The following is a 25972-nucleotide window of genomic DNA, read 5'->3' on the forward strand; positions in this document are numbered from 1 at the left end:
ACTGTAATGTGCTCTGTGCAGAGGGCAGGAGGATTAGGGAGCATCCATTCAGTTCCACCCACCACTCTCACATTGTTCAGTGACCCATGTGAATTTTAGTCTCTTTATTCACGTTATTGTTGAAACTTAGCTTTGAATATAGAAACGTGTTACTGTTGCCTTGGGCTTTTGGATAGTGCTGCAGACTGTTGAAAAGTTTTCAAACACTATTTTTCATGTAATCTTTGTGCAGTGAAGCATGATAATGTTACTGCATTTTATATATATGAAGCTTGGAATGGTACAAAGTTTGAAAGCATCTGCTGATTTGGGGTATCAAAATTTAAAATACTTAGTGCCTTAACTTACAGGCATTTTTTTTAAATGTAGCTTTTAATAACTGTTCAAAAATACTGGGAATCAAGCCCAGCAACTAGAAAAAATGTGATTTATTACTATATTTTTGAAAGATTCATTTTTTAGATTAGACTACTTGTATTAGTTTAATACAAGTAGTTATGAAGGAAATAAATGGCACTGACAGTATGCAATCTATTTGTCCAAAACAGTGTTCACTACTTTAAGGTTAACCAACCCTTTTTCTTTGTGTAATTCCTGGGTTTTTTCCGTAATGATTTTTCAGCAACATTCTCTTTTATAAGACTTTGACTGTGATCAGTCCTGATTCTTATAGTAATTTCATCATGTCTGAAAAAGTCTGTTTGAACAGAAAGCTTTTGAAGAAGAATGAAAAGTGGTGTGTGGTTTTTAATTTAAGTCATGTGAACAGTAGATATGCACAGGAAACAAGCAATTGAAGTTCTGTGGGCACCTCTGATGACAGACTTTATCGTCCTTGTGCTTAATTTAGCAGTGTTACATAAGTTTTTAACTGAGTTTTCTCTTTACAAAGTACCAGTGTGTTTTCTGGGTTGCTTTCCTGATGCTGAATTCTCAATTCAGGCTGAACTTTAGTCAGAGATGCAGTCTCAGTTTTCTAGAATGGCTAAATGGACTAAAGCTGGCATCTGTGTGACTCATCAGAAGAGTTCAAACCTTTACTCGTCTCTTACGTGAGCCAGCAAGATAGCAGGAGGTTGTTCCCTGGAAACTGATTATAGGGTGGGATGCTGTACTTCGAAGCTGTATAGATGTTTGAGGGCAGAGGTGATGGTTTGAGCAGATCTTAAGTTCTGTGTTTGGGTGTTCTGGAAGTGATTATGCTCTACCAGATGATTATGTTCTACACAGGTTCCTCCCTGTGTTTGTCACGTGTCTTGTTTCCAGCAATGTTTGTTATCTCAATTCTGTCTCTTTTTGCCCACATTTTTTCTTCATCTCCTTTATCCCAACTTCCATGTCTTAACAGTTTTATCTTTAACTGTTAGCCTTACTTGGTCTCAAATATCTCTCTCATCACCAACTCCAGTCTTATCATCCAAGTTGTCAGCATGATAAAATGATGAATGAATACCTTTTAAATCCAAGGAGAAAAATAATTTTGGGATGCTGATGAGACAAGTAATAATTTGAACGTGCTTAATTCATGATTACTATTATTTATGGTCGCATATATTACCCTTTAGTTCCATCATAGACCAAGGCTTCTACTGGTCTTTGAGCCGGTGTCAGTCACACTGTTCTCAGGGACTGAGAGTCACTGAGCACAATAATAGCAGGACAATTGGGAGCTTGTCATTACATTGGTCCCAAGCTCAGCTGTGGAATAAATGTTTTTGTAGAGGTCCATGGCTGAATGTGGTTATGAGCCATAAAATATCTGCTATTTCCTTTCATTCTGCTAGCTTGCAAAGGACTGTGGAGATTTGTGCTTAGCAAGGTAAAAAAATTATCTTTGGAACCCATCTATGCTAAAACAGCAGGTCAGCCACTGGAGCTGTAAACTTAGTGCAAATATTCAGATGTTAAATATTTCATAGCTCTGTTCTGTTGGGTGCAAATTGTGTCACATCATTCAGGGATGGCTGTGTGTCAGAAGATAGTTATAATTACCATTAAAAGTTGATATGGAAATCCCAGGAGCTTCCCTGTTGGTAACAGTCATCAAACCTTCATTGGTGATTAGCTCAGAACTAGTGTTGAGTTCTGAGCATGAAGGAAATCGCGCACACACACACACACATTTCTAGTGCTTGTGATTTGGCTGTGAATTATGTAACTGAGTAATGCAGATGTGATACTTTAAACATCTGCCATCTCTGCTTTCACAAGTACAGTGAAATGAGAAATACATCTGTTAGGTTCTTTTATCAACATTATTGCACTGCAGTTTCTGTTCACAGACTCTGTATTGCCCTGTAGTGGTTAAGAAATAAGTCTGTGGAAATTCGACTTGAAAAACATGATGTCAGCTTGAAACCAGACTGCTTAAGTAGCTTTCCACGTATAAATAGAAAGAGATACCATTCAGTTCATATTCCATTCACCTAAAACACATTTTTCCTCTTTGGATACATAAAACAAAAGGCAAAAATACAGATTTTCATCAACAATGCAGTTGTTGCCCCAGTGCTGCCAGATTTGCAGTATATAAATGAAAAAAAAAAAAATTAACAGTTTTAATAGTGACTGTTATTGTTTCTAATTAGATTTTCAGACAGGAATATGACTTTTTTAAAAAAAAAAAAACTAGCTTCAGCAGTATCCTTGCCATATGATACAGTTCTTTTCAATTCTTAACCATGCTAAAATGTTATAAATGGAAATACAAGGGATTTTAAAAGCATACATTGCAAACTGTATGAGCAGAATCTGGGATAACTCAAATGAGGTGTTCTCTTTGTTTTGGGGAAGGGGTTTCCTCTTCTAGTGAATGTCTACAGCACATGTCTTGGGGCTTTCTCAGTATTAGTGATACGTGTCTGGTACCTGACTATTGTTAGTGGTAACAGAAGCAAACAAACAGGCCTGAGTAGAACCCTGAGATTTTCTGTTTTCCCATCTGTGGGCAGGCTGCCACTTCACCCTTGGAGAAGCACTTTATACTTCTGTTTTCCTCAGCTGGAAGTGTTTCAATCTGCTGAACACTGGTGTCTGGTTTTTAATCCTATTAGAAGAAAGTGTGTTCATGCTTATAGTATGTATAGATTTGCCTGTTCTATTTCCATTCTGGTTTGGATCATAAAGAAATCCTCCTATCACAGCATTTCCCAGCTCTGTGTGTTGCTTTCTTTATTTTGTGTGGCATGTTCTGCTTCCTTCCTCTGTGGACCACAACACATCCTTATGTCAGAGGCATTTAGCGAAGACCTTGTTGGGTGTATTGTTTTACTTCTCAGACAAAAGCATATAATTTTAAAGCTGGAAAATGCAGTTTGTGCTCCATGAAGAGAGGAGGAAAAAAGAAATTAGAAGCCATCCATCTAATGTGGGGGACTTTTTAAATCTTATTTCAAGTTTTATATCAGATATAAGTGAATTAATTTAAACAGGTTGTTCATATGCCTTGCTATTTTATTTCCATTTGAAGTTATGTGACTACATTGCATAATATCATAAAATAGCACATTGTGCAGAAGAGTCATTCTGGGTGTAATGTTGGTGTTAATTTTTTCAGGTGATGTCAAACTCCAATGGCAAACTCCTTTCCAAATTTTTTCTCAGTTTATGGCAACTTGTCTTATGATCTTGCCACTCTTGCTATCCTAGTCTGCATCAGTGAAATGGAGTACTATTTCTTTTTACTTTTCTTATTTCTTTACTCTATTCCTTGTCAGTTACAACAGTTGTTTTTTCCTTGGCTGTAGGTACTGTTTAAATAAAAAAATCTTGTTAAATACTATCACAAGAAATACGCACTAAAATAGTTTTATTTTCAAATATAGTTTGTGGTGAGACTTTTCACAACTTTCTCATTCTTTCTTTATAATGGCCAGGGAATTCTATTTTACTTCTGTTAGAGATGCATTTCTTCATCGTATTGTGCTTAGAGTAATGAACTCAATATTACTTTCAGTGCAAGAGAAATACTCTGTACTGCCACTACTGTTAGTGCTTTATCATAATTTTTTTTATATAACTTCAAATATTCTGCTTGACTCACATTTTCCTACTCGTTTTTTTTTCTTTTGCTGATCACTTCCATATTTATACTGAAGTTAGATGAATCTTTTAATACTGTGCCATTTTTATGATGTTCAAATATTGCATATCAGGGCCAGTTATTTTCAGTGTATAATCAGCAAACTTCCCGTTTGCTGTGTGTGGTTCAATGGCTTATTTGCTATGCAGTGAATATCCAATCTGTGATTTCAAGACTCTGATGTTTTCCAGTACCCTTGCTGCATCAAAGTCCTTTTCTCTTACCTCCTCACAGCTTGTGCAGACATCAGGAAGTTGTTAAAGCTAAATTATTTCCAATAAATCTATTGACTAAAATTCAGGGAGTGGTTTTTGTACTGGGACTATATTCTGTTGTTTGGGGTTGGATTTCTTTGGGATTTTTTTGCAGTATCTGACTATTAATTTGCCTCCTTTTCACCCAAGTTGGAGGCTGTTGAGCCTCTTTCTACACAAGCCTGTTATCCTAATGAGCTTTTTGGGAATGGTAAGTGGATTGAATAAATATCAAATGTATGTTTTAACAATAATCATAGTTTTTGATAGGAAAAATAATAGATGGATCCAGAGGTTCACGCATGGATTTACAATTTGCCAATAGTTTTAGCTCCATTTTCAAAGCTTTCTTTATGTGTTTTGCTTTAAATTGATGTTTTTAAAAGTTGATTTTTTTTAGTTGGGTAATTCCTTTTGTGCCTGAAGGAGCTTTATCTAAGGGGCTGGGGGGATGAGTTCATTTACTGCACACTTCCCCTCACTGTTAGCTTTGTGAAGCAGTCTTGGAAAATGAAACCCTGCTCTGCTGGAACTCGGTCAAGTATTTCAGGAGCAGCGGGCAGAAAGCAGTGTCGTGTTGCCGAGGAGCAGTGAATGCTCTCACATATCTCGAGTGTCGTGCCTGTGGCCCTGTGTTAGCAGGGGTGAGGCAGTTTCTCTGTAACTTGGAGATTTTTCCACTTGAAATTCTTACATGCTTTCAAATGAACACTTTTTAAATTACAGTTTTATATACATGTACAGCTAAAAATACCAGCAGTTGAAATAGTCATTATGAAATGGAATAATAGAGATCTCTGGAAGTGGAATTCTCATCGTTGTTGTGCTGCGTGGGCAGTGGCTGTGCAGCTTCTCTTCTGTGGTGCAGTGTTTGTCAAGAATTTTCCTAGTAGGGCAAAAAGTTTTCATTTTCATCTGTTTGCCCTGAGCTGGTATAGATAAAAGTTGTCACATGCAGAAAACTGTTTCACTGGAGGATCTGGAGGGATAGAACCAACCAACCAAAAATTTTCAAAGTGACTACTGCAGTTTGAGATTAATTCTCATCACGGCTTAAGAGCAATGTTTGCTGTTAAACCTCAACTTAAGCATTTCCCTGAAGAGGAGTCAGTTTGGTTTGGATTTGAAAAAAAAAATTAAAAAAATTATTGTGCTCAGATGAGTTTGGATTTTGTTTTATAAGATATGTTTGCTTCCAGCATTCATAATGTTAATTTTATTTTGTGGAAAGAAATGCATACAATTCACCTCAAATACTAATTGGAGAATGTAACAATCATTTTGATAGCCTTGCTATTAGTTTTTAGCAAGCTTAGCTTCTTTTTTAAAAAAAAAGTGGAGATGTATGAAATAGTGACCACCAGTCCTATAGGCCTTGATCCCCAGTAATGTCTGCTTGGTGAAGGTGACTTTTATGGTTTCCTGATTCAAGATTTATTTCATATTTTAAACATATGTTTTGGCAATTGCTGCCATTTATCTCCTGGTTTGACTGTTCCCTCTGATATGGGATATTTTCCATGCATATCCTATACTGTTGTTTTATTTTTTGACACTAAAATGGCTTGTACTGCACAGATGACTTTGTAAGACTCCAGCTCTCTTTCTAGAATTCTGGCAATAATTGTCCTATTGAAATTGAAACACTGCTTGTGTAAAGTGTAACAGGCTTTTTTTGTTAGGGATGATGTCAGCATGAGAGATGGCCTCAAGGAGCCATTAAAAGAACATAGGACTTTTGACTGTTGGACTTTATTGACTTTTCTCCTCAGTAAAATACAGTTCTGCAGAAGATGGATCAGTGTCTGCAGTATGAGACATATTTGGTGACTTTTTACTGTGCAGACTGATGAAGCTGTATCTGAGTGCTATAAATACAGAGTCACTCTATTAAGAGTGTCAGAGAAATGCAGTAATAACAGGCATAAAATTTTATAGAAATGCTTGCCTTTCTCTGAAAGTATTTGGTCTTTTATGTGAAATTACTCACTTTGCTTTTTAGGACCTTTGAATTTTCAGTTCTGTTTTGTTTCTAACTCTTCCCTTAAGACATTTTGAAATGTATTCACAGCTAGCATTTTTTTCTTTGTTGTCTGTCCATCTATTGCAGACTTTATTCTATAACTCTATTTAAAATGTTGTGGAAAAAAATCACTATAGTATTACATTTTGAACTGATTGGTGAAATATGTAGGGGGAATATGCAGAATTCATGTGACAATAAGTAAATAGCAGCTGTTATATTAGCTGAATTAGTTATATGTGAAAACGCTTGTGGACGGAGAATCTTATGTCCACTATTAAGATGAATTGAATCTTTTAGTAAAATAAATAGATTAATGGTAGAAATAAGAAGTCATTGTTAGTTGCATTTTGTGTTTCCAGCCCTCCTGACTGACACATTCCTCCTGCTTTTATTCCATGCCAGGTTGTCCTTCCCCAAGTTACTCACAGAGCCATTGGAATGGCTTAATATATGAGATATTTTACTGATTTACTGAGATGAAAGCCAGGGCAGAACATCTAGCAATGTGACAGTACCACACAAGCTAAGCTTCCTCACAGTCTCTTCAGATGTGACTCTGATAGCCATGAACAGGTTACTGAGGGTCATTTATCAATGTAGTCAGTGTACCTGGGATGCCAAAGCTGGGTGTGGAAGGACCACCTTGGACAGTGTAAATGTATTCAAAAGGCACTGCCTTGCAGGGTTTTTCTAGCCTGGCTCAGTTCTTCCTAGAGGTCCTTGACACTTTCTGTCAGCAGCATCATTGCCTATGACTGTACACTCTCTGCATTAGATTTTGTATTAACCTGTGGTATTGCTTTGTCCTGGTTATCTGACCCTTCCTTCCCCTCCCTTTTATGAAAAACTGAATTTTGGCTATGGATTTTAAACTACAGACTATGGTATCTAGCACAGTATCTGTCTTATCATGGAATGGAGGAACTAATATTTATCATATTCTTGATTTCCTGTCTTTGTTTTGTGAGAAGCTGTATGTGCAGCATAGTTTCTTGGCAGGAGTCTTTTCTATTTTTTCATATCTGCTTCTGTGCATTGCCTTTCATTCATACTGCATGCTCTATGTTTTCCATGTAAAATCAGAAAAGAGAGAAATTGGTTTGAGGAGATGATAATGTGTGTGAAGACCTTGAAGCCCTCTGAGTGCTTACTGACCAGTCTTTGGACCATGAGAAAAATGTGGTAGTTTTAACTTGCAGAAGTAAGGAAATGTAAAGTTGTCTCAGAGAGCACAGAGCTTTCTCTTCTCTTGCTGAGAGCAGCTATCTCCCTGATCACTGGCTCAGCCCTTGCTCTGGAGGTGGCAGCTTGCACTGTATCTTGTACTAAAGTTTGGTTTTGAATACAACTTATCATGGTGTGAGGACAAGCATAACAACATTAGGAAGCTTTTAATTAAAAAGAAGACAAAAAATATGTATTGACTTGACTTTCAAATTCATCATTCCAACTTGAGCCTGCAAAAGAATGTCTTAAACCAAGCTTTTTCTCAGCCCTTTGCCACATTAGTTCCTGTTTCTGCATGACAGCTCAGCTCCCCCCTGCACTACAAACCAGATCACTAAGAGCAAGTTGCTGTAAGTTACAAACTGACAGCGAGGTTAGTTCTGCTCAAGTCTTGAGCCATCAGTTGTCTTGAAGTGTTCATGGAAAAGTGAAGAGATGTCAAGGAATATGAGGAATTGTTTCCTGACTGGGAGAGGCCATATAAGGGGGGGAGATATGTTGATGTTCTTGGAGGAGTAAGTCCATATAGTGGTATTTATTCTTCATGGTCCTGAGTGTGAGAACTGAGAAAAGCAGATGTTTTAGATAAAAATAGATGATGAAGAAATACAGAAGAGGTAAATTTTGTTTTTTGTATGCTGGGAATCAAAGCAGCAAGTCTGAACCATGTAATGATTTTAAATGATTGTGTTGCAGTGAGACACAAAACAAGCTTAGTCTCCTTTGTTTTAGCCAAGATGGTTGCATAATGCTACAAGAAAATTGAATGCTTAAATAATGAAGACTTTGATCTAATTCAATTCAAAGTAATGTCTGCTTAGAAAATCCTGATGAAAGATTTTATTTCAAAAGTTGTTTTCTTACTTCTCCTTTTCTCAACTCTTTGTTAAGGCAAGGCTTCAACTTATTTGTCAAAGTGCTGATAACAGATAATTTAAGGAAATGGTGCTGCCAAAGGAAGCCACTGGCCTCGTATATACACTAGAGAGACAGTTCATGTAAGTCCTCCCCAAGTTAGCTTCAGGCAGAATTTGCAAGAGTAGATTAAACAACTTCAAAAATCATGTGAGCTAACTTGACGGTTTTTCTGCCTGATGTGAATTGGGAAATGCTCACACAAGCATTGCAGAATCAGTAGCTCACAGGAAAGGGCCACTAGGGAGGACCCAGGAGAAGAGATAATTTTAAACCAGTAAAGTCAGATCCCAGAGGGTGGGGATCTCCACAGCTTTCAGATATCATTAAACTGTCCTTGTTACACTGTATAAAAGGCCAGACATGAGGGCTTCATGTTAGGATTTGACTTTTTTGTTGTTGTTTTAGTTTTAAATCAGCAAGGAGTCGTTTTGGGTCAAACCTAAACAGCTTCTTTTAAACCAGTTTTATCAGTCAAGGGGTGTGTGCTGCCATACCAGCTTTGTAGGTATAGTCCAAAGGCTGCTTTCCTTGGAGATAAGTACCGTGTCTGTGTTTCTGCATAAAAAAAGCAGAGGGGCCTGCGCTGCAGCTGGACACTGAGGAACTGAGCTTCTCCAATTTAACCAGCTTTTGGTGAGATGGAGACTCCAGTTCATTTACTCAGTGGTAGATCTTTTGCAATGTTGCTTCTCCAGCTTTCCCTTAGTTTAGTTTGTTTGGCTTTAAGTTTTAGAGCTACTTGAAAGAGAGGCGTGATTTTGTTGTTTGTTGGGTGCCAAGTTTAGTGGGGAAAGGCAGTGAAATTGCTAGAAGAGAGAAGATTGGGGGGGTTTTCTCTGGGAAGTTGGAAGCAGAGCACATGTAAGAACTTCTTTAGCCACAAACCCCATGTGAAGGGGTTAGAATTAATTCCTGTTTTCAGACGTTGATAAACAGTTCCACTTTGCATCATCTCTGCTGTAGCAGTACATGAGTTGCAGTTTGTATTCAGTCTGTAATCTGTCCTGTTGTTTACTGGCCAGTCATAAGGCCCAGCTGGCAGGTCACCTGACTTCCTTCTGCCTCCCTTTTTTAAAGCTACTGAAAATCTCGCCCTGCTCATCTTAATAGTGGTTTCATCTCACTCTGTTTGCTTTGTTCCACTGTGTGCCATCCTTAAGACACCATGGTGTGTACTGAGGTATGTACCATAATGAGCAAAACTTGGGAATAAATCCCTGATCACAGTCCTGTATTTGCTACTCTGAAAAGACCTGTTAGAAGACAGACCTTATTAGAAGGGTTTGTGAGTTATGGAACAACAAAAAATAAAAGCAGTTTCATGGTTGTTACTAACCAGTTAGTCCAAATCCTAGCTAGTGCCACAGGTCCTGGTCTTACTGTTTGATACTCGTAAAGCCACATTCTCGTCCTCTCCATTGTGTTGATGTTAGAGATTACTCAACTGCAGTGGGAGCTGGATCATGCCTCAGAAGGGCTGAAAACTTTGTGGCTTTGGTTTTATTCAGGATTTGTTCTCAGTCATGAGACCCAGCTGGCAGTGTGGCTGCACAGTCGGGAGTGCTGATGCTAGGGAGAGGAGGTAACACAGCCTGTGAGGAGTTGCTCCCTGGGTTCCAGTGGCTGACTTGAAGCTAGGGTCTGCATTTAATAATGAATAAGTAAAAGTTGACATAACAGCTTGATCCATTCAGGCTACAGATTTTTCTGCTCTAGAGCCCACTAGAGAAAAAGCAACTGGATTTGGAATATGAAGAGTTTTCAGTTCTGTGCAGAGCCTGGAGCTTGTCATGCTTGCCTGCTCTCCAGTAACCACACAAGAACAACTATGTAATGGTGTTCTGTAGTTATCACTGTCTGTTTTTTGTTTTCAATAAACAAACATTCCTTGCAAAAGGAAAATGAAATAATTTTGCAGAGGAAGTGGCATTGTATTCTAGGTTGTTACTCTTGTTAGAATGTTTATCCTCTCCTTGCAGTATTCAGATGGTTCTGCTCCAGCGAGACATCATGCTTTCCTTGGAAATGTGCTTTCTTGTCAGTGGTCATACAGCAGCTTACATTAAGGGCAGGATTGTAAAATATGTGCGTGTATTTAGTCAGTGTTTTTTACAGTGACACCTGTGAGGTTTTCATTTATGTGTAAAAGAGAAAGCTAAACTACAGCAAATATGCATTAAAATTATGTGGAAAGAAAAAAGGGAGTTGGTGTTGGAGTGGGAGTGGTGTTTATAATCTTTTTTCCTCTTTGATCCCAGGTCTGATTGAGTTTTCTTATTTAGTATAATGAAAGTTCTTACAGATCTTTGTATATAGATTTTTCTAGTCTTAAGAGCAAATGGTGAATGTTGCAGAGACTAGGCTAGGTAAGAGAGTTGTACTTGTTTAATTTTTTTTGGTTTAATGTGATGTGTTTTAACATAAAAGGGTTGCCAAAATACCCTAGTGTAGTTAAGTAACTTGGAAGCCAGATTCTACAAATTTCCTGTGTGTGACTGTTCTTAAGATTCTCCTGCGTTAGAAAATAAAAAAGCCAACCAGGTTTCATCTGGTAATCTGGGTGCTGAAGGAAAAGAAAAGGTAAAGGATTTGGCCGTAGTTCTCTCTTCATTAAAATTGCTTCAAGCAAGGGATTTGGGGGAGCTCTTCAGAGAAGTGAGGGTTTTTCTTGTTTTTTAAAAGCTTTGGCAAGAAGCTTTGTTATTTGTATTGAATGTTCCAAAATAAAAACGTAGCCAGAGGAAATAGCATCTGTGAAACCTTGATTCACACATGTGAAAATTGACAATGATTTGGCAGTGATTTGAAGCAGGTTTTATAAAGGACAGTTTAGCAACCTTGGTTAAAAGCTACAAACCCTTGTCTTCAGCACTCAAGGCAGGAAATCCAGAGGGCCCATTTCAGTGTGATGTGTAATCTTCCATTCGTGTTGCATGTCATGCAGTGAATTCTCAGGTTGGTGGAATAAGTTTTGGTGGTCACTCTGCATTCCAGATGTAGCACCACCAAATCAACATTTGGAAGAAACCTTTGCCTTGTTTTCTGGAACTGCAGAAATCACAGCCTGGGCATAGTGCCAAAACCAGCAGGTTGGAGATTCTTGGTTACAAACTGTTAGTTGATGGAAATAGTTAAAGTGCAGTTTAATGCTGCTGGTGCTGCTGCTGAGTAGGAATGTGATCATGCATATCAAGCATGGATCTGCTGAAAATTGAAATGTGATAAGTGTATCCAGGATGGATCACGTCTGAACCTAATCTTCCCTCGTGAAATGCTGGAAATTGAAACTGGAAATTCTGTATTTCATTACAGGGCTATAAAAATAATCATGTTGAAAAGAATCTTCATTAAATCTGTTCTGTGGGTATTCTGCCTTGGGCAGTGCGGCTGTGATTGGCAGTTTACCTGGGGAAAACACAGAAGGAACAAATGTGTTTTGGTACAGTAATTGCCACCTTAATAGTTTAAAAATGGTATCTTGATGCCTGGGAAAATAATTGGGAAAAGTTCAGGTTTGACAGGGCTGGCAGGTAGAAGGTGAGTCAGGAGATGACATTTTTGAGGTTTGTTTTAAATTGGGGTATGGCAGAAGTGGTAGTCCTGTATCACAGCAGGCAGGAAGAGGTAAAGTCATCCCTCCTGTGTCAGGAAATCCTACAGGTGTGAAATGGAGCTCAAAGGATGCCAGCATTTTCAGTATTTAGGAAGAAAAGCATTCCCAGTAACTGAGTACAGGGACCAACAGCATCAGAAGTATATCACAGAGGTATTATCTTACGATGATTTCTGGTTTCCTTGTTAAGATAAGTCACTACCATAATACCAGTAATTCATCTGTCTGGGGCTATGCTTTCATTATATTCGTTTTCTCTTAGCTCTATGGGACTGTTTCCTAAAAGTCAGCAGTATCATAAGGATCGTTGCTCTTAGGTTATCAAGTGTTTGAGAAGTGAAAAAAACCAATTCATAAAACCAGGATAAATATGCATGCATTTATTTAGGTAATAGAATGAGTGACAGACTAAAGGTGGAGCTGAGGTTTGTATAATAATGTGCCTCAAATCCATTTGGAAATGTTGTTCTAATAGACTTGATTCTAAAAGTCAGAATTCAGCAATCAGATGGCATCAGGTTCATCAAAAGATTGTTTTAGTGACATAATCTGGGCCGAACCTAAGCAGTCACTTTCCAGGGAGCAGTAGCTGTAAATGAGCTGTTCTAGTGAGCTGCTTTCATATCATTGAGACTACATCACCCAATTCAAGGATATTCTTAGGTTCAATGGTGTTTTTGTTGTTATCAGTGTGAAACTGTGGAGTTGGCTTCTGGTCTTTAAGTTGTGTATGTGGAAAAAAAAAAATAAGGCTGTTTACAGATTTCCAGATTCTGGTATTTTTTCTTAAACAGCTGTACCTTCTCCTCCTAAAGCAGTTCGTGCTGCCTTTTGCCTTCTGTCACTATATTGGCTGTCAGCCTCCTGGTCATTGATTAGCTTCTTTAATTATTCATAAAAAAATACATTTTCCTCTGCCAGCTCATATGTCTTAGATTTGTCTGTTATTAAAGGAAAACCATGAATGTGTTTTCAAGCTACAACATATAGTTTTTGGGAAAATAGAACATTTACTTGCAATACAAATGAAGTCATTCTAGCTGAGAGCAGTCTATAGCCATCAGTGTCACCATTGGGATTCAGATTAATTCACGGATACCAAGGTTGTTGCATCACTGCAGCAAGTTCATGGCTGACATCACACAGCTGCAAAGGGGTTGTTTTGGAGCTGTCTACATCATGGGTGGGAGCCCACAGCTGACAGTGTCACAATCTCTCTGGCTACACCAGTGTTGCCAACAGGTGTTGTGGTGGTTGCAGGCATTTGGTTTTAAATAGGCAGCCAAAATCTGGGTTTTGTTGGTTTAACATTAAAAAAAACTAAAATTCTGCATGTGTGGGGAACACTTGCAGATCTCTGATGATAAAATGTAGATTTTTATCAACAAAATTTTGTATCAAAGCCCAGGTCTAGAGCTGTCTGCTTTTGTCATAGTTAATGGGAATGAGAGCAGAAGCCCCTATTCCCATCACAACAGGATTAGTGGACTGATCCCATTAGCATCTCGTGGTGAATTGGAATTCACCACCACCCAGCTGGTGTGAGTGCCAGCAACACTGTGTACCCCATACCTTGCACACTGCATCTTCATGCATCCACTGATTATCCTCTGGAGACAAGATTTGTGTTACAGCTGAAGTTAAAAATGTGTGAACAGAGCCCTGCTAATGTTTTATGTTAGAGGAACATTCTTCTTTGAACAGGAGGAGTTTGCATTTAATGCTAAATGATGGAATTTAAAGCATAGTATATCTCTAGTCACATTTAACATTGGATTTGCTGGCTTTCTCCACAGAACACCAATTAAGATGGAAAAGGTTAGTGATCTGACTCTGTTCTGAGATTTCATTTTATATCTGTACTGTTGGCTTTTTTATCTTTCACAAAGAGCTTAGTTCCAAAGAATGCTTCCCCTTTGCCAAAATTCCACATGATCTTTCCTTCAAGGAAACACATCCATTTTTAGTAAACTAGGAGAGCCTTTTTTTTAAAAAAATATTTCAGATGACAGTGATTTTAACCATGAAAGGTGGACACAAAATGTAATCCTAGTTCAAATTATAACAGCTGTATTTCATTCATATGATTATTGATAATTAAATTCGGTATTTGTGCTTTTAAGGGGGGAAGTAGTAATTTGTTTTTTGCAGTTTAAGATATGAGAAGCAGCAAGGGTGTGCACCTACATGTTAAAAAAACCTGTATTGCCTCAATTACTTCTTGTTGAAAAATATGAAAATTTAAATAATATCTCACTACAGCATCTGTTATTTTCTCTGAGAAATAGAAATCTTCACAGAGAATTTAGTTTACACAATAATTTGTACTGTAATACCTTTCTATTTTCTGGTTCTTAAAGTTCTTTCATGCACACATTAGCAGAAAAATGACCAAAACAAGTCTTAATTGAATAAAATAAGTCTTAATTAAATCAGGGTATTAATTGGTAGTTTAAATAAAATACCTTAGTTTTTTCCTTTACCTCACTTCCACTTTCTCTTTTGAAAAAACACCAGCTAGTGCTGTGCTGCTGGGCAACAAATATGTGAATAACCACTCAGTGGAATGTTTTCCTTATCTTCTGATTTTGTTATAGCTGTGCCTCTCATTCAGGTGTTTTTGAGGAAGATGATGGGAGAGAGGATGGAATTGCTGAATTGTTTCATGCAGTGACTGCTGTATTCTGCCCTATTTCTAGTCACATTTAAGGTCTACTTTTCTGGCATGGGGAGGATTCTGGAGAAACTGAACAAAATTTTAAAATGTCAGTGAATCTTAGGGATGCAGTGTTCTGGACTTTGGGAAATTTAAGTACTTATTGAAAGTTTGGGGTGGGGGGGGCGACAAGGCAGGGATTGCAAATAACCAAAAGCAGTTCTTCAATTTGCAGATTCTGAGTTCACACTGTATTTTGTCATATCTTGCTTCTGTTTAATTCTCAACTCAATTCTCAACTCTTGTTTTCGCTTAGTTGTTCTTTTCCTAGTGCTTGCCTGTTTTTATGGTCCTGGCTGACCCTCCCTCTTGGGTCCCTGTTTGGGCACATGAAATCACAGATGCTGTGTATAAGACAGCATTCTCGTGGCCATCATGAGTAAAAATGCTTTAAATGTATTAACCAAACTTGTAACTGGATAGACCCATTTTGAATTATTTAAGAGACTATACTGCCACATCAAAATTCAGCTGATTTAATCTGTTTTCCATTGAATGTCTATTTTTAAAAAAGAATGCCAAGTTTTTAAAATCACTGTAGAGTGAGAGAAGTGTGGAAAAACCTATTCATTGGTGCTAACCAGCTTTGGTGTCTCTTTCTTCTATCACACTCTGAGCTCATTTGTTGCTTAAAAAAGTGTATTTTCATTTCTTCATACCTAGTGTTATTTTTGCAGGGAGTTATTTCTGTAGCAGTACTAAATCATGGTTCAGAATATGTGAAGTTCTTGACTGATTCATGCCTTATGGTCAGCACAATGTGTAAAAAATAGATTTTGAATGTTCTTTGGTAAGGTAAAGTGAAACAAAAAGCAAATGAGAATTCTCATATTTGTAGTTAAACCCTTTCTAAAACAGAGTAGAAAGAAACTTTTTGTCACTTTTCTGCCAGAAAATAGGTCTCACTACTTGGGAAGCCCGTTTCTCTGGTAAAATGGGTGGAATTCAAACTGCCTTTGCCAGCACAGCTGTGTGAAGGAGGGATAAAGCTGTGAGCTGAGGGGTGCTCGTATGTTGTGAGAGAAGTGGTGGAATTCAGAAAAGTTTACACCATAAACATAAACCAGTGTTTTAATAATTCTTTAAATAGGTGGTTAAACATCCAATCAATGTGGGAAATAAGTATTTTTTCTAAACTACTCTTGCTTGTTTCTTGTCTTCTCTGAAATAATTTGCATTCTTCTCTCTTTCTTGCACATCCAGTTGTATTGTGAAACCTCTTAGCAAGTTGTGTGGATGGCAGATAATTCCAATATGGTTAGCTGCACTTGGTAGCAATGTTTCAGGATGGTTTATGTTGGGACAGTATGATTGAAACCTCTCTTCTCCTGTTACATTCTACAACAATGTTGGCACACAGAGCTCCCAGTAGGCATGTTGCAATTTTGGACACCACATTGTAGCACAGCGCTAAAACTCAGCTTTAAATCTGCTGCAGCTCTACAGCTTGGAGGGGAGGGCTGGAGTGGCTGTCGTTTTCACTAAATCATTAATTAGAATTAAACTATGGGAGTAGAGCAATAGGGACCTTAGGACATGCCAGAACACTCTGGGAGATAGCTAGTGCAGAATAAATATTCACTGCTTAAATTCTTGGAAGAGTATGCTGTGTTCTGCAGGATATATGCAATTACTTTATTGACTCCTTTGTTACCTCTAGATTCTTAAGCAGGTTCTGATCAGTCCAATTAATTTGCTGCTTCCTCTTAAGCTGGAGTTCAGTGAGTACTTTAAAATGCCAAGAATATTCTCTGCCACCAAAATAGGGAGTCTTCTGCCTGCACCAGCATTTTTCCCTGGTTCTGGCATAGGGTTTGTGGGAGAGGTGATCAGAAAACCACTATGTTTCTGATCAGCCTCTCTCACACACTGGCAGTGCAAAGCACCCAGGACAAGCTGTAGAGGTAGGAAAATTCTGCTTTGGCAGTAGCAGGAAGCAGGATCCATCACAATGATCTTTCTTTGCACTGATGCATTTATCTGATGTTTTATCTGGATTAGCAAATGGTAAGATCAGAATGTTTATAGAATCTGTCTTTAGCAATCTGTAAGTGCAGGTTTTTCTTCACTATTGGAAGAAAAGGGAAAAAAAGGGAAAAATGTTTTCTTTGTCACAAAAAGTAGAAAAGTAGGGCTAAGATATCAAACTGCTTTCTATCATAATATAATAAAACTATTCGAGATATGCAATGCAAACTTATTGCTGACTTCTATAATTTTGTTGTTTTAACTCCCACTATTAGAGCCATCGGAAATATTCATTTAAAGTGTTGTTTTTTTCAAAATCAAGTTTAGACAAGTTGAAGCTGAGGTCATGTTTGAGCCTGATACCGGCTGGAAAGAAGCACTTCGTGTTTGTGTATGGGGGAGTGCAATTTTTAGTTTATTTCTTTTTTTAAAAAATTTATTGGTGAACAGACAAGGGGTTTTGTTATGTTCCCCATGAGCTTTTTGTCTTGGTGGATTAGAAGTTTCCATTACTTTCATGCTTTCTTACCTGTGTGCACCCTGCTGAACTTTATATCCAGCATAGTCCCTGCTGTACTGAGCTTTTGTCATAGCTGGAGGTTGGGTAATGCTTCTATCAGAGCCCAAAGCTGGGAGTGTCAGGAAGTGGGGAATGTAGGTGTGTGTCTGTGGGAACTGCCCTTTGGCATTTATAAGCAGCGGTTTTCCTTGATCTTTAAGGAAAAAAGAACCCTTTGCAAGCATTATTTATCACCGTGCAGCTTGTGAAGGAGGGTAATGCTCATGGATATTTTGTGCCCATAGACTAGTAATTTGAACTGTCCAAGGAAAAATATTGATTCTTCAAGTATAAACATTTGGTAGGTATTTTGGTTAAACTTCTTTAACCAAAACAACCTTGCCAAGCAAGGAACTTAGTCAAAGTTCTAAGGCAGCTTTACTGAGTTTTTCTTTTTTTCCCTCCCTTCAGACTTGTCACGGAACAGACTGTCGGAGCTTCCAGCAGAAGCCTGTCACTTTGTCTCCCTTGAGACTCTTAATCTGTACCAGAACTGCATTCGTTATATCCCAGAGGCTGTTTTGAACTTACAGTCTTTAACATTTCTAAATATCAGGTAAAAGTTGTCTTACAAATTTTTCTTTAGCATGAGTAGTCTAGGTTTATACATTTTAGCGCATCCATAAGTAATGCTAACTTGTTATGTTGTATATAATTTGATTAAAGCAACCTGAACCAGTCTTACCCACTTAGGTGGATCAGGGAATATGAGGATTAAGCAGCAGCTTGTAGAAGAGGTGTATGAAGAAAAAAAGCTAATTCCAGCTTGAAGGAATAAATTCTAGTAGTTTCCATGTGAAATATCGTGGTAGAGCTTATGCATAGTCTTTGCAAAGCAGTTATCAGCAGCTGAATAAGGCTTATGCACTATCCCTTTACCTTCACTGCACTGGTGGCTTTGGAAGAGCTTTCTCAAGCATTAAAACTTCTCTGCCAGCATTACAAGCAAATTGCTGCAACTTGGCCTCTTGATGAAATCCAAATGTGTACAGCATCTTCCATTTGTAGAGACTCCTTTAGTAGATGTGGAAAGTTTCTCTTGAGAAATTGGCAGAGATACTAATTCAAAACTCTCAGGCTATTTCTTTCTGCTGTTATAAGCACACTAAATTGACAAAAGTATATTTATTTTCTGTTCTATTGATGTGAAAATTGTACAAATAGGTTGTGAATCAGATATGGATTTTCTAGTGATGTATATCTCTAGTAGGTACAGTACCATTAATATCCTTAACGAGAAATACACTTTAAATATTCAGTGTCTCACGACTTTCTCTGTGGCATTTCATGTTTGCTGACCTGTAGTGCTACCCATGAGGAAAGCTTTTACACTCGATCCAAACATACTCCTTTGTGACAGAGCATGGCCACTTATCAGAGGCACCTGAAAGGGCACAAAAACATCACATTCCTCCACACTGAGTTCAGAAGCCTCTGATCAGCCTTGATACTTGATATTCAGAGTTTGTTCACACATGACTAGATAAAGCAAGTAATGAAGAACAGCCTCATAGAGCTACTTTTGTAATAATTGCATGAAAACTGATTTGATCATCTAAATAGTGTGCTTTTTGTATGTGTCTTTCATTGTATGAATATTTCTCACTAGACTTCTGATTATTTTGTTTTCTTTCTGTCCAAAAGTCGAAACCAGCTTTCAACATTGCCAGTACACCTCTGTAGTCTACCACTAAAAGTTTTGATAGCAAGTAATAATAAGTTGGTTTCAATACCTGAAGAAATTGGACAGCTCAGACAGCTGACAGAGCTTGTGAGTATACACTTGATTTCCAATTATTATTATTCTGCTCTTGGCCTAAGGATGATCTCTTTCTGCCACAGTGTCTCTCTAACTGTGTTTGGTATTGTATAAAGGTGTTAGAAAAGAGTTTCAAATACTCAGATTTTAAAAGACTTTTATGTGAGGGAAAGATGCACTGGAGAGCAAATGATCCATGTCAATTTAAATGCCTTCTCTATTCTAGAAAGGAAGGCCTGGTGAAATTTGAGTTCTTGATATGTTTGTTTCTGGCAGAAAGCTTTTATATAGCAAGATTAGCTGTCTGAAATACTGTGGAGTAACTTGAAATAAATTTCTATAAATCTGAGTGCTTAATCTTTTAAAGGTTTTATTTCCCCTTGTGTTTAAATGAGAACAATGCTTTATATCAGCAGTGAGATTGAATGAGTATATGGATCTGAGGTGTTAGAGAAGTAGCTGCCTTTTTCTTTCACTCCCTAAACAGAGCTGCATATTTTAATTAACAGGCACTCAGACGGTGGTAACTCATTCTTTGCTCTTCTTTGTAGGATGTGAGCTGTAATGAAATACAGACAATACCTCCACAGATTGGCAATTTGGAATCCTTGCGAGACCTAAATGTCAGAAGAAATAATTTGGTGCGTTTACCTGAAGGTGAGAAAACGGCTGTCAGTTATAACAGCAGAAACTTCAAACTTCTCTATTTTCATTCCTTTTTTTTCCTCTGAGAGCTGAAAGCAGCTAGTTGTTTTGTGAAACACATATTTTTATACTTTTGTTTTTTCTCACACTCTTTTAACCTTCTGAATTGTATCTTTGTTTTCTATCTCCAGAGCTTGCTGAGCTGCCTTTGATTCGATTAGATTTCTCCTGCAATAAAATAACAACAATACCAGTTTGTTATAGGAACCTCAGACATCTTCAAACCATCATGTTAGAAAACAACCCTCTCCAGTCCCCCCCTGCACAGGTATACTGCAGCTACAAAATCAGAAAACTAGTTCAGCTAGCAAGGGCAGAACTAAGTCATAAATTGAAGGATTATATTACGTATTTGTTATTTAAAACAAGAGAACTTTAAATAAATTCTGTTGTCTGTAAGTGTTAAATATGCAGCACAGCTTGAAAAATCCCTTTACTGTATTCATAGTTTCTGGTGTGGAGTATTAAAAGAATTCTGTTAATGTTGGCTTGAATATTTCTGCTTTCAGCATAGGAGAGAGGAAGCTTTGTTAGGCAAGACTTGATTTTCTGCCACTCAAATGTCAAAATTTTGACTGAGGCTTCAGTGATGCAGGTTGCTGGTCCACTTTGCAGCAGAGTACTTAAATTGGCCTTTGAGCTAGAAACTGCAATATTTTTAGTGACTGATTTGATTTTCAATGTGGATATATGAGCTTCTGAGTATTACAGGTTCTACTGTGAGCTGCTGCCTCAGAGTCAAGAGGGGCACTTGATGAAACTTGCAGTTTCAGTGGGGTTTTGCTTTCCTTGTGAAAGCAGAGACAGCTGTTACTGCCTTCATTGACTATAAATTTGAGCTGGCTTTGGCAGTCTGCCACTGCCATTCAAATCTGGGTAAGGGTGGGATGCATCTGTTCTGATGCCAAGGGTATAAATTCTAGTACTTGTAAATGCTTGTGTCTTGTTTGCATGATGAAATTTCAGCATCCAGCTTACAGAGTTGCCTGCAGACCAGATGTACTTGGAAGACAGCTTCCATTTGTCTATTACAGGCATCCCATGATACTCCACTATAGCTGTTCCTCTAAAATGCAGTGAGCTTGGAATAAAACATACATTGATTGATGTAAATGTGTTCATGTATTATTATTCTCAACTGCATCTTGAATGTCTGTAGTGGACTTTGAAAATGCACTGTCAAATCATAGTTTTTTTTGGTTTTTTTTTTCAGATATGTATAAAAGGAAAAATTCATATATTTAAATACCTGAACATAGAAGCATGCAAGATAGCTCCAGACTTGCCTGATTATGATAGGAGACCCATGGGATTTGGATCATGGTAAGTTTTGCACAAGCCACATTCCCAGTTTTAATAGAATTCAGGAAAATTTTGTCTGTCCACCCTGAGTTTATTAAAAAAAGAGTCAAGGATTGTTCTTTGGCAAGTGCATTGAGGTGGCTTTGAAAATATTATTTATGGTATTTCATGATGCATTATAGCACGGTACCAGTGTGTGAGAAGTGGTTCAGGAGATGACCTGGGCAGTGTGATGTGAAAGGCAGTGTCAGAGCTGATATGCAGTGAAAAGAGAGTAATAATAAACAATACAGGGGGCATGCTCCCATGTTGTTAACCTGTGGGTTTAGTTTACATGATCTTAAAATTTTCCACAGACTTACTGAATCATATCCCAGCTGTGATTTTTAACCTTTTGTACAGAATTTTACAATGGCTGTGCTCAAACTGCAGGTGTAAATGCTGATCTTCACCCTGTTAGTAAACTGTTATTTTTGGCAAGCTTTCACTTGGCACTGCTGCTTGGCATTGTAACACAAATATTGGAACAGTCAGCCATATCAGCTATTCAATTAAGATGTCTAGCAAAAAGCAGGAGTTAAGATTTATTTCTGTTACATGGTACAGGAGTCAGTGAAGTATGAAACTGAATATATATAAAAATTACTTCAGTCATCTTGGAAGGTAGTAATAACATGTGGAGGAGTAAGATGCTGAAGTATGAACTGCTGCCTTAGCAGCAACAGAACACAAATCAGGGGGCTGCACAATAAATCATCATGAGTCAGATTTATGAAAGAAGAATTTGCATGAGGGACTGACAGAGTGGTTCCTCATCAGCACTGAATGTCATAAATTACTGTTCTAGATGAGGTCAACATATGAGCATGTCAAGGGTTAATCGATTTCCAGTACAAGGTGGTGCAGATGGTTTCTGCATAATACTGAAGATAACTGTCCTTTTTCTGGAGGGAAAAGGCCCTAAATGAGAAAATGTCATGATCTGTTTAGCTCTAACATAGTTTGTTAATTTTTAAGAGAAATTCAAAATCAAGCTGTATGCTTTTACTGATTGTTGTCTGTAGTTGTATATTGCTCTGGAAATTTTCATAAATTGCTTTCATGAAATGAGAAGAATTAATATATTTTAATCATAGCTTGGAATTGTAAGTGTAAAAATAAGGGCAGAAGGATGAAGGAACTAGTTGAGGATGCTTTGTTTAGAATTTTTACCAGACTAAGCAGTATGAAATGAGCTTCAGCTGGCTTTTCTGTAGCTGTATTTCTGTACCCAAGAGAAGATAAGAGTTGGTGATAGAATTATTTGTTGTTACTGTGCTGTTTAGGGTGTTTAATGTTGCAGGTGATTCCTTCCATCTTCATGTACGTATGAAAGAACTGTGTATTAAGCAGAGCACGTATTAGGAGAAAATTGTAGAGTGACCCAGTGGAAGAGAGAATTCCCAAATATATTTTTATGTAATTTGGGATGAAAGAAATAAAATCCTTTGTGTTTGTAATCTTAAAAGGTGACCAATAGAACTAAGGTACCTGTCAGTGCACGTAGACTTCGTTGCTGGTTTATCTGATCAGCTTGGTGTAATGCAGGTTGAGAGTCTTAAGTAGTAGAGACTCTTAAAGTTTAAGTTAGTTTGTGTTATGCTGTCAGTTCACTCTTGATCAAACATTTTTAATAGCAAGGCTATTGATACTTCTAATAAAACAAGATACTCTGAAATATCATGGCAGTAAGTGTGGGTTGGAGGTTCTAGCACACCTAATTGACTGTTTTAGCCTTGTCAGTTTATATCAAACTGTTTAACCAGAAACCGTATGTTTCAGTCCTTTGCTAAGCATAAGTTATGTGAAATTTATCTTGCTGCAAGTCTGTTCAGCTGCAACAAGCCCATCTCATTTGCAACAGTGAAACTCAGAGCATCTCAGGTTGGTGCTGGAGAGGATGAGATTGAGAGGAGGCAGATCTGTGGAAGCTGTGTAGCAGTTGTTGGCAGACTGGCATGGTCTGGAACTTGAAGCTTTAAAATACCAAGTACTCACAGGTGAACCATTGTAGTGAATATTCTGGGACTTGGGCAACTGTTCTGGCTTACAGGAGGTAAAGATGTAACTTTTAGTGTGACTTGGAAATGGCAGCAAGTATTGTCTTTCATTGTTGGTTTTAGCAGGCATTTGGCTTCTCATCCTTTGATTTCATGCCTTACACAGCTTCCTATAAGCTGTAGTTGCCCCAAAATGCTATGATCTGTCCAAATTCCTAATGGTTGTTCCTTGTGGCTTGTTGGTCAGGGAGGAATAAAAATCTTAATCTTAGCTGATTTTAGGATGGCTGCTGTATGATTATAAATGTGTAAAGTGTGTAGCATTGGATAGGTGGGTTTAGTTGTGAGAGTCAGGAAGACAGAAAGCAACTTTCTCAGTAAAAAGGAGAAGTCCTGGGCACAGTGTTTACATATTTTTGAGCTTCCAGCTAATTTTACTGTTAGATGTAAAGCTTTTCAAATTCTCCAATTGAAAAGGGAGGCTAAAAGAAAATTTGTATCAAAACACTTCCTCATTTTTGAGCTCCTTAATTTGCAGTAATTGTTCAATTTACAACAGGTTGTTCAGGAGATGCTGAAAATATTGATTAATTTAAAATAGAATTATACTGCAAATCGATATTTCTTTGACCCATGTTTTAAAAATATATGTAAGTTCTATGAACTTTAAGTAAAATTATAGTTCTGCTGCCAGTTACTCAAATTAGTAACTTTCTTTAACTACATTGGGTGACTTCATGGTCGTTGTTTTTTCTTCCCACCCAGAACAAGGGAGGTTTATTATGCAGATGATCTTTCTGTTCAAATACAGGGCTGTAAAAGTGGAACTTCTCTGAGTTAATCAAAACTCCATGCAGATGCAAGAGCTTGTCTTTTAGTCTATGTCTGCATAGAAACAGATGCACAGCTTAATGTTTCTCATCTGTAGCCTCCATCCCTCCTGGTACTTTGCTATTTCATGTCTACCTGAAAACTAAAATAGACTTGATAGTAGTCTGTCAGTTTTCTGTGATGATGATAATAATAGTAATAATAGTAATAATTTGAAAATAAGTGTTTCCTGAAAGTGGAATTTCAGAGAGACCAGCAACTTGAGAGCAATGTCAGTGAGAAAATGACCTGCAATTTAGTTACGATGGGGTGAAGCAATTAGCTTTCTGAAATTCATTCTTCCTTGTGCATTATGTAGTAATTACTGCTGCAGTTCTCCCTGGGGCATCGAGTACCAGTAGGACAGTTGAGCCATTGTGAAATGCCATCTGCAGTGGATCAGACAAGTCCCATTGTCTCTTTTACTGTAGCTATCTGCAGCAGTTGCCAGAGTTGACATCTGTGATGGCTGTACTGCTGAATTACGTAGTTTCTAAGCCTAGAAATTTAAAGAACTGTATGTCTGTTTGGTTATATGTGTTGTAACACTGGGCGCATGTCTAATGCCTTTGTCTAGACATGTCATTGACAAAGCTCTCTAAATGAAAACTGTACTTCTACAGTTATTATATTATCTGAAATACTGTTCAGCTTACTGCAGTTTCTTATGTAATTATGACACAGAAGACATTGATGTAATACATGCTGCATAGTTTTGAGTAGAAGTGGTATATTCTTTATTTTTCATGTTTTTTATACATTTATGCTTATTTATGTAAAAGTTTGTTTGACGGTGTTTTTCAACCGAAACATGTGAGTAGTAGAAAATGAAAGTTTGATTTGCTAAACAGAGAAACACGAGACCACTTTCCAGTTTGCTTTGTCATAATTTCTCTTAGGGAAATGTTTGAAGAGTGGATCTATCCTTTGAATCAGCTTAGCTGTGAAGGCCAGTGGCAGGTGACAGCTGAGTGACAAGGCTGGTGAGCTGTCAGCATATGCCTCCTGCTCTATTGTAGCAAGTGCAGTGTCAGGTTTTCAGACATGCTCAACACGCTGCAAGTGTGCTTGGTGGCTTATTCTGCTTTTGTTCTGTAATAGCTGAGAATCTTTTGGTGGTGTTTCTATCACAGTAACTGAAACTGTGTGTTTGACAGCCACGAGGAACTCTATTCCAGTCGTCCGTATGGAGCACTCGATTCTGGCTTCAATAGCGTGGACAGCGGAGACAAAAGGTGGTCAGGGAATGAAGTAAGTGTTGCAGCTTTAGTTTTGTTGATTGCAGTATTGTACAGGAAAGAGAACTAAATGTATGCATCTGGAAGCACATTACATAGGTAACATGCATGTGCTGGTGTGCAGGTTGCCTTGAGCCAGTATTACTTGTTTTATTGGAGAAAAAACAAGGTTACTTTTATATGGGACAGACCCCAAGTTGGAAGTATTAACAAAAAATTATAAAACAGAGAGATTATTTATAAAAATGAGAGATTAATTTACTGGAGCATAGAAAATGAGAAGAATAGGGTTCCTCATTTTAAAAACTTTGTAATGGTACCATATTACAATGCTGAGTCAACAGTAATTATTCATGAAAAGTTGATTCCATAAAATAAATGTGAACATGAAAATTCAGCTTTGGAAATCAGCTGGAAATTTTGTCTTCTTTGTTTAAAATGTTAAAATCTGTTTGCCATTTAGAAGCAGGAAAATAGGATCTTTTAGCAAAAAGATTGTCAATTATTATTGCCAGGAGGAAGTTCCCTTTTCCTCTTGGGGCAACTAGAAAATAGCCAAGACCTAAAGTGTCACAGTGAGCTGTACTCCATACTTGCACTCTTAATTTGATTTTGGAGAAGGTGTTAGGATTTCCTGTCCTGGGACATTTTCAGTCATGTGCAGTTACTGCATTCAAACTGTAGGCAGCTGGTTTCT

At 37.7% G+C, this 25972-nt stretch overlaps 1 protein-coding gene across 18 annotated transcripts in view; it reads left to right on the forward strand.

The window, feature by feature from the left end:
* LRCH3 (leucine rich repeats and calponin homology domain containing 3) overlaps positions 1–25972 on the forward strand; it is a 59227-nt gene that overhangs the window by 6776 nt on the left and 26479 nt on the right. For all 18 annotated transcript variants that reach the window (XM_019007790.1, XM_019007788.1, XM_019007789.1 and 15 more), the window contains exons 2-7: positions 17774–17918; positions 19007–19133; positions 19673–19778; positions 19958–20094; positions 21040–21149; positions 25195–25288. In XM_019007790.1, the coding sequence (XP_018863335.1) occupies positions 17774–17918; positions 19007–19133; positions 19673–19778; positions 19958–20094; positions 21040–21149; positions 25195–25288 (719 nt within the window). The remainder of the gene's footprint in view (positions 1–17773; positions 17919–19006; positions 19134–19672; positions 19779–19957; positions 20095–21039; positions 21150–25194; positions 25289–25972) is intronic.

Source organism: Parus major, chromosome 9, assembly GCF_001522545.3.
Source record: "Parus major isolate Abel chromosome 9, Parus_major1.1, whole genome shotgun sequence".
Classification (NCBI taxonomy): Eukaryota; Metazoa; Chordata; class Aves; order Passeriformes; family Paridae; genus Parus; species Parus major.